At 46.6% G+C, this 11,998-nt stretch overlaps 1 protein-coding gene across 1 annotated transcript in view; it reads left to right on the top strand.

Annotated features, from left to right (window-relative positions):
- The window catches only part of TMEM272 (transmembrane protein 272), a gene marked incomplete at both ends in the record, with an annotated part of 29,492 nt that extends 18,788 nt beyond the window's left edge, over nucleotides 1-10,704 (top strand). Inside the window, 4 exon segments of the mRNA XM_082859789.1 lie at nucleotides 5,198-5,280; nucleotides 10,361-10,450; nucleotides 10,454-10,469; nucleotides 10,472-10,704. Coding sequence (XP_082715915.1) covers nucleotides 5,198-5,280; nucleotides 10,361-10,450; nucleotides 10,454-10,469; nucleotides 10,472-10,704 — 422 coding nt within the window.
- Nucleotides 10,705-11,998: the final 1,294 nt, after the last annotated feature.

Consider the following 11,998-nt stretch of genomic DNA (forward strand, 5'->3'; position numbering starts at 1 on the left):
TTTTTCCTGTAATTGATATCTAGTCTCATAACATTGTGGTTGGAAAAGGTACTTGATACAATTTCAGTTTTCTTAAATTTAACAAGGCTTGATTTGTGATCCAAGATATGGTCTATTCTGGAGAATGTTCCATGAGCAGTTGAGAAGAAAGTGTATTCTGTTGTTTTTGGATGGCATGTCCGTAAATATCAATTAAGTCCATCTTGTTTAATATGTCATTTAAAGCTTGTGTTTCCTTATTTATTTTCATTTTGGATGCTCTGTCCATTGGTGAAAGTAGGATGTTAAAGTCCCCTACTATGACTGTGTTACTGTCGATTTCCCCTTTTATGGCTGTTACCATTTGCCTTATGTATTGGGTGCATAACTATTTACAATTGTTATCTTTTTATTGGATTGATCCCTTGATCATTATGTAGTGTCCTTCTTTGTCTCTTGTAATAGTCTTTATTTTAAAGTCTATTTCGTCTGATATGAGACTTGCTACTCTGGCTTTCTTTTGGTTTCCATTTGCAAGGAATATATTTTTCCATCCCCTCACTTTCAGTCTGTATGTGTCCTTAGGTCTGAAGTGGGTCTCTTGTAGACAGCATATACATGGGTCCTGTTTTTGTATCCACTCAGCCAGTCTATATCTTTTGGTTGGAGCATTTAATCCATTTACATTTAAGGTAATTATTGATATGTATGTTCCTGTTACCATTTTCTTAATTGTTTTGGATTTGTTTTTGTAGGATTTTTCCTTCTCTGTGTTTCCTGCCTAGAGAAGTTCCTTTAGCATTTGTTCTAAAGGTGGTTTGGTGGTGCTGAATTCTCTTAACTTTTGCTTGTCTGTAAAGGTTTTAATTTCTCCGTTGAATCTGAATGAGGTCCTTGCTGGGTAGAGTAATCTTGGTTGCAGGTTTTTCCCTTTCATCACTTTAAATATGTCCTGCCACTCTCTTCTGGCTTGTGGAGTTTCTGCTGAATTCTTCTGGCTTGTGGAGTTTCTGCTGAACAACTGAGTTTCTCAGTTGTTAACCTTATGGGGATTCCCTTGTATGTTATTTGTTGCTTTTCCCTTGCTGCTTTTAATATTTTTTCTTTGTATTTAATTTTTGATAGTTTGATTAATATGTCTTGACATGTTTCTCCTTGGATTTATCCTGTATGGGACTCTTTGTCCTTCCTGGACTTGATTGACTATTTCCTTTCCCATGTTAGGGAAGTTTTCAACAATAATCTCTTCAAATATTTTCTCAGACACTTTCTTTTTCTCTTCTTCTTCTGGGACCCCTATAATTTGAATGTTGGTGCATTTAATGTTGTCCCAGAGGTCTCTGAGACTGTCTTCAATTCTTTGCATTCTTTTTTCTTTATTCTGCTCTGCAGTAGTTATTTCCACTATTTTATCTTCCAGGTCACTTATCCGTTGTTCTGCCTCAGTTATTCTGCTATTGATTCCTTCTAGAGAATTTTTAATTTCATTTACTGAGCTGTTCATCATTATTTGTTTGTTCTTTAGTTCTTCTAGGTCCTTGTTAAACGTTTCTTGTATTTTCTCCATTCTATTTCCAAGATTTTGGATCATCTTTACTCTCATTACTCTGAATTCTTTTTCAGGTAGACTGCCGATGTCCTCTTCATTTGTTTGGTCTGGTGGGTTTTTACCTTGCTCCTTCATCTGCTGTGTGTTTCTCTGTCTTCTCATTTTGTTTAACTGACTGTGTTTGGGGGTCTCCTTTTCACAGGCTGCAGGTTCGTAGTTCCCGTTGTTTTTGGTGTCTGCCCCCGGTGGCTAAGGTTGGTTCAGTGGCTTCTGTAGGCCTCCTGGTGGAGGGGACTGGTGCCTGTGTTCTGGTCGGTCGGGCTGGATCTTGTCTTTCTGGTGGGCAGGGCTATGTCTGGTGGTGTGTTTTGGGGTGTCTGTGACCTTATTGTGATTTTAGGCAGCCTTTCTGCTAATGGGTGGGGTTGTGTTCCTGTCTTGCTAGTTGTTTGGCATGGGGTGTCCAGCACTGGAGCTTGCTGGACGTTGGGTGGAGCTGGGTCTTAGCGTTAAGATGGAGATCTCTGGGAGAGCTCTTGCCGATTGATATTACATGGAGCTGGGAGGTCTCTGGTAGTCCAATATCCTGAACTTGGCTCTCCCACCTCAGAGGCTCAGGCCTGACAGCCAGACCAGAGTACTGAGACCCTGTCAGCCACATGGCTCAGAAGAAAAGGGAGAAAAAAAAGAAAGAGAAAAAAATTATTAAAATTTTAAAGATTAAAAAATAATTATAATTTTTTAAAAAGAGAGCAACCATACCATTAAACAAATCCACCAATGATAACAAGCACTAAAAACTATACTAAGAAAAACATAAAAATCAGAAACAAATCAGTCGCATACAGCAAACCCCAAGTCTACAGTTGCTCCCAAAGTCCACTGCCTCAATTTGGGACGATTCGTTGTCTATTCAGGTATTCCACAGACGCAGGTACATCGAGTTGACTGTGGAGATTTCATCCGCTGCTCCTGAGGCTGCTGGGAGAGATTTCCCTTTCTCTTCTTTGTTCGCACAGCTCCTGGGGTTCAGCTTTTGTTTTGGCCCCGCCTCTGCATGTAGGTCGCTGGGCGTCTGTTCTCGCCCAGACAGGACGGGGTTAAAGGAGCAGCTGATTCAGGGGCTCTGGCTCACTGAGGCCTGGGGGAGGGAGGGGTACAGATGCGGGGCGAGCCTGCAGCAACAGAGGCCAGCATGACATTGCAACAGCCTGAGGCACACTGTGTGTTCTCCTGGGGAAATGTCCCTAGATCCCGGGACCCTGGCAGTGGTGGGTGTGGATGGTGACCTGTGCTCGCAGGATTGTTGGTGGCTGCAGCCGCAGCATTAGCGTTTCATGCCCGTCTCTGGGGTCCAAGCTGATAGCCGTGGCTCGCGCCCATCTCTGGAGCTTGGTTAGGTGGTGCTCTGCCTTCTGTGGGCAGACAGAGAAGGAATCCCCTCTCCTCGTGCACCCGAAACAATGGTCTCTTGCGTCTTCGGCAGCCCCAGACTTTTCCCCGGACTCCCTCCTGGTTAGCTGTGGCGCACTAGCCCCCTTCAGGCTGTGTTCATGCAGCCAACCCCAGTCCCCTCCCTGGGATCTGACCTCTGAAGCCTGAGCCTCAGCTCCCAGCCCCCGCCCGCCCCGGCGGGTGAGCAGACAATCCTCTCGGGCTGGTGAGTGCCGGTCGGCAGCGATCCTCTGTGTGGGAATCTCTCCGCTTTGCCCTCCGCACTCCTGTTGCTGCGCTCTCCTCTGTGGCTCCAAAGCTTCCCTCCCCGCCCCCCCACCCCGTCTCCCCCAGTGAAGGGCCTTCCTAGTGTGTGGAAACCTTTCCTCCTTCATAGCTCCCTCCCAGAGGTGCAGGTCCCGTCCCTATTCTTTTGTCTCTGTTTTTTCTTTTTTCTTTTGCCCTCCCCAGGTACGTGGGGAGTTTCTTGCCTTTTGGGAAGTCTGAGGTCTTCTGCCAGCGTTCAGTAGGTGTGCAGTAGGAGTTGTTCTACATGTAGATGTATTTCTGATGTATTTGTGGGGAGGAAGGTGATCACATCTTACTCCTCCACCATCTTGAAGGTCCCCCTAAACAGAAGAGTTTAATTCTGCAGTGAGAATCCCCTTTCTTGGGTTCTGTTGACAAACATATTGGTCAGGGTGACTTAACTATGCTGCAGGAACAAATCAATCCTGGAATCTCAGTGGCCTAATACTACAAAGGTTTATTTCTTTAAAAGTTTTTTAAATTTAATATTTATTTTATATTGAGTATAATATTTTTATTTTATAGTTGATTTACAATGTTATGTTAGTTTCAGGTATACAACAAAGTGATTCAGTTATACATACACATATATCCACTCTTTTTCATATTCTTTTTCCATATAGGTTATTACAAAATACTGAGTAGAGTTCCCTGTGCTATACAGTAGGTCATTGTTGATTACAGAGGTTTATTTCTGGCTCATGCAAATTCCAACGTGGATCAGGACCCTCTCCAGGGCTCCCCAAGGCTCCCCCAAGTGACATGGTGATGTAAAACTCTAAGCTGCTTCAGTCTTGAGCACTAACCATCTCAGCCCATGGTTTCCACATGGTCAAAGCAGGGGAAGAAAACGAAGGATCATGTGTCAGTTTTGAAATGCTTTGGCCCCAAAATGCCTCATAGCCTGTTGGCTAGCACAAGTCCCACAGTCCTGGGTACCCACAAGGGGGCTGGGAAATGTGAGGGGCACGTACTGAACAGTTAATGTCTCTGCACAGCCAAGACGTGTGTTAGGACCCATCCGAAGACTGGTCATTGGAGCCAGACTGGTCACTGAGGGAAATGGGAATTGCTTTCTTATATTTTAAATAATACATCGTATCATCATTGGTTAAATAGGCCAAGAGACAAAGACCTGAGAAAAGTAGAGAGAAAGCATTGCTATGGCGAGAAAAATCACCATAAGAAAGGGTGTGGGTTTGGTAGTTTTCCAATACGGTGACTAAGGATTTGTCAGTAAACACGTGTCCCAGCTTGGGGTTGGGTGAGTGAATTGGTCAGTGATGATCATATGTTGCCTGCAACAAATATAGCACAGGATTCTGCACACGGAGGAAGTGTCCTCTTCTGGCAAATCCCCGCCCTGTGGGCCCTGGAAGCAGGGTAAATGGGAGCCTTATATTACACAGTGGATGCATTTTGGGGACGTGACCCATAAATCGGATCTTGTTTTAAGCACAGTGCCTAGATAGGGACTTCCCTGGTGGTGCAGCGGTTAAGACTCCGTGCTTCCACTGCAGGGGGCACGGGTTCAATCCCTGGTTGGGGAACTAACCATATGCTGCACGGTGGGGCCAAAAAAAAAAAAGCCTGGATATTTAAAGGGATTCTTTGGATCCTTTGGTAAAATGAATCATTGATTGGAAACACGGGTTGTCGTTCACTGTTTCCATAAAAGCAAGGCATACCTGTAGCCAGCTAATATCCAGAGTGGTGCAGTGGCCTTTGCCCCCGGCTCCGATGTCCAGCGGGCTGCCGTTCTGTCCGGTGAGCATGCTGAAGACTGGGCAGACTCCCTGCGCAGGGGTCGAGCTTCAGTTTGTGTCATTAACGTTTTGGCTTTTGTAGACATTTACTTCATTTTCCTAACCGGCATTGTCTTCTTGAAAGCATTTCACTCAATCTTCTGTTCTGTCCCCTTTGCAGGAGTGAAGTTTTTGGAGGACTGTCCCGTGCACCCCCTCGTTCCTGTATACTTGCTACTGGTTGGGATCATCGGGGCCTTAAAGGTAATGTCTGTTTATCAATTGTTTGTAGTTCTTGTTGAAATTTAACTTAAGGCACTGTGGAATGCATCCTTTAATTGTTTGCTAACAGAACAGCTTCCCCTAAGCGCAGGGTTGTTGAAACGACAGGGCCAGGTGGATCCTGATACCTGCCGCAGAGACTTGGATTTTTCCAGATGAGGAATTTTCACCCAGAGCTTCCCTCCTGCTGCCCCGAGTTCAATGTGCTAAGTTGTGGCTTTGGTCTGACTACAGTTGATGCAGAGAAGTTACCGACTGCCAATTACTTATACCATTGAATTCAGCCATAATCGTGGCCTTTCTCTGTGCTTCTTTTTAAAAAAGTTTCCTGTATAGGGCAGTAGAGTTTGCATCTGGTTAAAATGTGTTCGATTTTAGCAGTTCTTATTTCTGTTTTTAACCATAGCTCTCAGTTCTCAAATGACTAGCATGGAATTTGTTAGCTGCGATCATCAATCACACGTTAAACTCCGATGTTTGGGGGCGACGTCTGTGACTCACAAGCTTATATCAGTCTAGGGAGCTGATTTGCTCATGGCTTGTATTGACATATGTTGAAACAGGAAAAGTGTTGGAAAAAAGAATATCAAAGGTCCTGCATAGTCTGCAGTTAGGTTTTCAAAATTCCAAGGCCAAAGAAATGTCACACCTTCCAAAAGTACCTTAGGTCTAAAATACCTTAGGCCTACCTCCATTTATTAGTGACCCTTCCCAGCCATCCAAGCCCACCTCAAAGCTTTCTATATCAAAAGCTAGAAAACATGAGTGTCCGTTTTTCCAAAATGGTTTCATAAGAATGAAGCAATAACACACACACACACGCACACACATAAACACACACACAAACAGAATCGAGTGCCATATATAAGATTTCATTTGGACCCATTGTCTGATTTCTTTGTCAGCTTCCTTCTGGTGCTTGGGGCCTTCAAAAGAGGCTGCCCAGTGGCACTGGTCATGATATTGATTTGAGACGTCAAAGGAATGTCTTCAAGATGGCTGTTCTCATATGCAGTCGGTAGCCACCAGCTCTATTCTGTCTTGGGAAACATGTCTGATTTGGAGCAAGCATTTGGAGCCTTTTGTGTCTGAGATCACCTCACTGTTAAATACCCTCCTTTTTTGGCAGCGGTCTGGTAGGCAGTGTTCTGGAATGTATAAATACAGGATCCTTTCTCTTAACATCCTGATGGGATCTACCTGGGGCTCTGTTTAGCTCCAAGGAAACTCAACGGCTCTTAGATCAACAGGGCTGCCTATGTGGCCCCAGAGTGTTAGAAGAAAGCTCTGATGGATTGAGTGCCATAGCGGTGCTCAAAACAAGGGCAGAGTTTTCAGCAGTAATTACCTCTGCCCCACCCTCTCTCGCTGGACTACCTCATGATCAGGTAGAGCAAGGTAGAACTTACCTTTGGAGATACTACCGTCCATGGAGTCTGTTCCTCTTAATAACAACAAGCTTTTCCTTTATGAAAGCCAGCCCAGAACCCAAAGGTAATTTATTTTAATGAACAAACCAGGGCCCTAATAAGCAGCATTGATTTTCTTCCTGGCAATCTAGAACTGTTTGAAGCCAAATTAAATTTTTGTGCTCATCACAGCGAGGCAATACACAGTGAGTCCACAACCATGAGAGCAATAGCAAACAGGCTTATAGAATCCCCGGACAGAGAGGTTTACTAGTGAGGCCAGTGCTTTCTATTTAACCCCCGCGGAACACTGCAGCATCTCTGAGATGCATCAGACGGCACCACCGTATTGCATTGTATTGAAGAGAAGTGGGTGGACATTTCCGAGGGTCACCTAAGAACTGACGATCTTGACCCATTAGAAGATCCTGAAATGAATTTAGTAGGTTGTGATCACTTTAAAAAAATAGACTAGGGCTTCCCTGGTGGCGCAGTGGTTGAGAGTCCGCCTGCCAGTGCAGGGGACACGGGTTCGTGCCCCGGTCCCGGAAGATCCCACATGCCGCGGAGCGGCTGGGCCCGTGAGCCATGGCCACTGAGCCTGCGCGTCCGGAGCCTGTGCTCCGCAACGGGAGAGGCCACAACGGTGAGAGACCCGCGTACAGCAAAAACAAACAAACAAACAAAAAATAGAATAGAAAATATTAGTGCCTGATAAGTATCGTGTGATACACATGCACACGTGTGTGTATGGTAAGGTGACCATGTAATTTATCATCCCAACTGGGACACTGTTGAGAGTACAGGGGGGCTTTAATAATAGTCACGCCAGGAAAACAGCATAAACTGGCACCTCTCTGAGCCAGCCAGGGCATACGCTTACCCGATTACTAGGCTGGGACGTAAAGTGTGTTTGTTACTGAGCACCGTGTTGAAAGAAAGTTTCAAAACCACTGACTTAGTGGCCGTTTGTCTACCTAACACTCCACTTCATCTTCCAGGACCCCACTTCTTAGTAATAATCGCTACCACCCCATGAGCACTTGCTATGTGCCAGGTGCCGTGCTAAGGGCCTGGTCCCCATTTTGAACGTATTCAGTTCTCACAATGCCCCTTTGAGGCAGGTCCTTGTATCAGAAAGGATTTTTTGAATATAAGGAACAAAAAATCAGCTCTGGCTAACCTGAGAGGTAATTTGTTTAAAAAGCTCGCAACTTCAAAGGTTGGTGAAAGAGGAAGGAACCAGGTGGCTCCAGGAAGCGTGGGCTGTGAGACCCGGGCAGTTGCTCTGGGCCAGCAGTGAAGTGAAATGAACGCCAGAGAGTTCCTCTCTCCTGGCATCAGGTGCCCACAAACCAGTCCTGGGAAGATGGCTAGGTCCCTGGACCTTGGGTGCCAGGCTGACCCTGGTGTGGAGAAGGCGCCTCCAGGGAGGACAGGCCCTGGGATTTCCCCCTCCAGATGCACGTGACAGTGGGGGCCAGCCCCCAGGGAATGGGACCCTACTAGGAAGGGAAATGGTGCTGAGTAACTGAACCCCGAGCTGCACTGTCAGCTCCAGCTTACAGATGGGGGAACTGAAGCGGAAAGGTTGCTTCTCTTGGGTTTCCACAGGGTAAATGGCTGAGCTCCTGTGCACCCCACACCTGCCCGAGCTCATAGTCCTTCTCTTCGGCTGCCCTGCTCCTCCCAACTGGTTTTCTCCTGTTTCCCAAACCCACCACCCTTCATCTTTGCCATGCCACTCACATTCCCACCTCTCCCTGCTCACAGGGGCTCAGAATATACCCCCTCTTCCAGGAAGCCCTCCCTGGATGCATCAGCTCTGTGTGAGTGGCTCTCTGGACCCCTTTAAGCCCTCACTTCCTTTTTCTTATGTTCTGCCTCCCAACCAGGCTACAAATCTTATTCCTAGAAAGCCTGGGAAACTGGACCATTTGGGAGCACTTTCCCGGTTTAGGAAAAAAACCCCTGTGCAGGGAGGTCAGCTCTGTGCTTTGTGACCACCTAGAGGGGTGGGATAGGGAGGGTGGGAGGGAGGGAGACGCAAGAGGGAAGAGATATGGGAACATATGTATAACTGATTCACTTTGTTATAAAGCAGAAACTAACACGCCATTGTAAAGCAATTATACTCCAATAAACATGTTAAAAAACCCCAAAAAACAAACAAACAAAAAAACCCTGTGACTTAATAGCTTTGATTTAAGCACCTGGGTAGTATGGTGTAGATGGTGGTCAGAGGTGTGGACCGACATCCATCTCATCCTTTTACTCACTGTGGACCTGGGTGAAGTGACTTAACTTCTCTGAGCCTTAGTTTTCTCATCCACAAACCAGGGATAATAATATACAGCCCCTAGGTTAGCATAAGCATTAAATGAGATCATACAGGCCAAATGCTGGCCTAATCACTTCACTTAGGTTTCGTTATCTTTCATAAGTGATAACTTTTCAGTGTAGAAAATAAGAGAATACAGATAAGCACAAAGAAGATTTCTAACCCAGTAAAGAGAGATACTGGAATCCTTCCTGGAGGAGGTGATACCTGTCTGGATGTTTATGAAAGAGTCAGGCTGGGGAGCAGAGGGCTCCCAGGATAGCATGAGCACACAGTCTGGGCATGGAGATGAGAAGCAGCCCCATACTGTTGGAACTTCAAGCACAGGACTTCTCTGATGGGCCACACCTCACACATGTGCTGGGCTGGGTGTACAGCAGTGAACCAAGAATAGCTGGACCCTGCCCTTCCGTTCTAGTAGGGGAGAACTACTGGAGGTACACCCAGCATGGTCGCTGTTGATTGGTTATATCGGGTGAGGAGCTGGGAGCATCCCTGGTTTCTAGCTTGGACATGTCACCAAATGAATACGGAAGATTGAGTTATGTTTTTAACATACTGAGCCTGAGGCCTGACGATATTCAGTGGAACTTCTCCTGAGTCCGAGAGACACAGGAGGGCTTGGTGGGAAGGGCACCTGCCAGCTTTGGCTGAAGACACACCTGGTGTTATGCTCTGGCTCTTCCACTTTTGACCCACGTGACCTTGGCCAACTCGTTCACCCAGCTGGTCCTCAATTCCTTTGTTTCTAAAGTGAGGAAAGTGGTGTGCATTCCATAGGGTTGTTTTACATAGAACAATACGCCTAAAAATACTTCGTGTCTGTATTAGTCAGCTCAGGCTGCCTTAACAAGATTCCACAGACGGGGCAGCTTAAACAACTACCATTTAGTTGGGATCGGGGAGGAGGGCACTTCCAGATGATGACCAGATCCAGGGGGTGGTCACTGGAGGGAGGCAGAGCAGGTCACTGGAGCCAGGGGGTGCCAAGGAGCTGACCTCAAGGCTAAGGAAGCAAACCAGAGCAACAGGGAGACTCTGGGCGCAGAGATGAACCTCAGTCAACGAATCCCGTGTCCAAAGCAATTCACACATCTATAGAATGCCACCAAGGACGCTAAGGATTGATGCCTTCATTCTCGCCAGTTCTAATTCTTCCAAATGAAATTTCACTCCTTGGCAGCATTTCCAACTCCAGTGTGTGCACTTTTCCTAATGAATCTTTCTCTGTTTCTCTCCTACCTTCTGTCCCCTCTCCTCCCCCTCCTTTGCTGCTCTGCCCTCCAACCCCTGGCTCCCTACCACGACCCAGATGTCTCTCCTACTGTACAGCTCCACCAGGATGAGGCAGCTTCTGTCCAAGGCCGTGGTGATTGATGATGGTGACGACGATGTATATCCCTAGAGGCAGAACGCACACAAAATTACATCCACCTTCTCAGCCTCTTCCTCTTCCTCTGGTTCTTTCTGGGAAATTACTGGGTCTTTTCTGTTCACCTGCCAGATTTTATTCCCCCTTTCCAGCAGCCTCAGGATTACTGTGACAAAACCCTGTACCTCTCTGCAGTAGGTGTCCTCGTGCTGGGCTTACTTGTGCTGGGCAGCAGCTGTGTCCACGTGTGGTCCAGGTGGAGGTCTGCTGCTGAGGAAGACTGAGAACCAGTCCCTCCAGCACATGCACGCACACATGCATACATGCACAAGTATGCACAGACACACACACACATACACATGCACAGATACACACATGCATACACACATATACACATGCACAAATACAGGCACATATACACATGCACAAATACAGGTACATGCACATATACACATGCACACACACATACACATGCACAGATACACAGGCACACACACATATACACATGCACAAATACACACATGCACACACACACATATACATGCACATACACAGACACAGACACATACACACACACGCTGTTGCAGGAGAAGGGCACGCTGTGAAAGCAATAAAACCTTCCCTGCAGGCATTTAAGAATCCACCAAAATGCTGAGTATTCTAGCAGGCTAAAGAAATGCTGGCCTGCCTGGGTCTAGGAAAGGCACATTTACTCTTTTCAGAGTGAGGATTTTGTATTCATAAGAGTTTTCAAAGGGGTTTTTTTTTTTTTGAAGGGATGAGGCAAAGAATGGGAGACCTTTTCAAATCACAGTTGCAGTTCCAATGACTGTTAGGAGAGAGAGGTTTGTTGTTGTTACTGCTGCTACTGCTGGGTTGTCATTCAGCCACGACACCTTGAAGTTATAGAAAGAGCATGGACTTTCACACAAGACACAGCTTTACTCGCTATGATGACTTTTGTTACGAGAAGGAGAACAGTGCTCTTATTTAACGAGTCCACCTGCCTTTGGGGAAAGTTAAGGAGCATCTTTCCCAACCCCAGATCAGCTGGGTTTGCGCTGACGGGTGGGGCCTCCCAAGGGCAGCTGTAAAATCTGCCAAGGTCGAGGAAGTAGATTCCTGCTCGAAGCTGTGGTCTGGCCCGCTAGCCTGGCATCCAGAGAGAGCGTCGCTTTCACAGCGTGTTCTGTGCTACTGCAGATCCTTTGCTTGGCCTTGAGTCTGCTTCTTTCCCTGGTTATCTGTGTACATCTCTGTGATTCGCTGATGACATAAACCAGTCTAGTGTGTTTTGGCTGGGTTGCCTGCAATGTGGCTAATGTAGGTGCTTTTGGTCTCTGAGTTTAAATAACTCTACAGTAGCAGATCTGCTTAATGCCAGGCTAGGGTTTGGAAGTCTATAAATCCATTTGTTTGGAAGTCCGTGACGACACCAAACAGCCACCACTCCCGTGCCCTCTCGCCGCCGCTGTGAGCTGAGGTTCCTAGGAGCGGGGTGCCGTGTCAGGGTGTCAGCCCCTGGGGTGGGGGGAGCCCCTGTGCTAGAGAGTTCTAGATGAAGACTGTCATGTGTCA

This window comes from Leucopleurus acutus (genome assembly GCF_964270905.1).
Source record: "Leucopleurus acutus genome assembly, chromosome: 18".
NCBI lineage: Eukaryota > Metazoa > Chordata > Mammalia > Artiodactyla > Delphinidae > Leucopleurus > Leucopleurus acutus.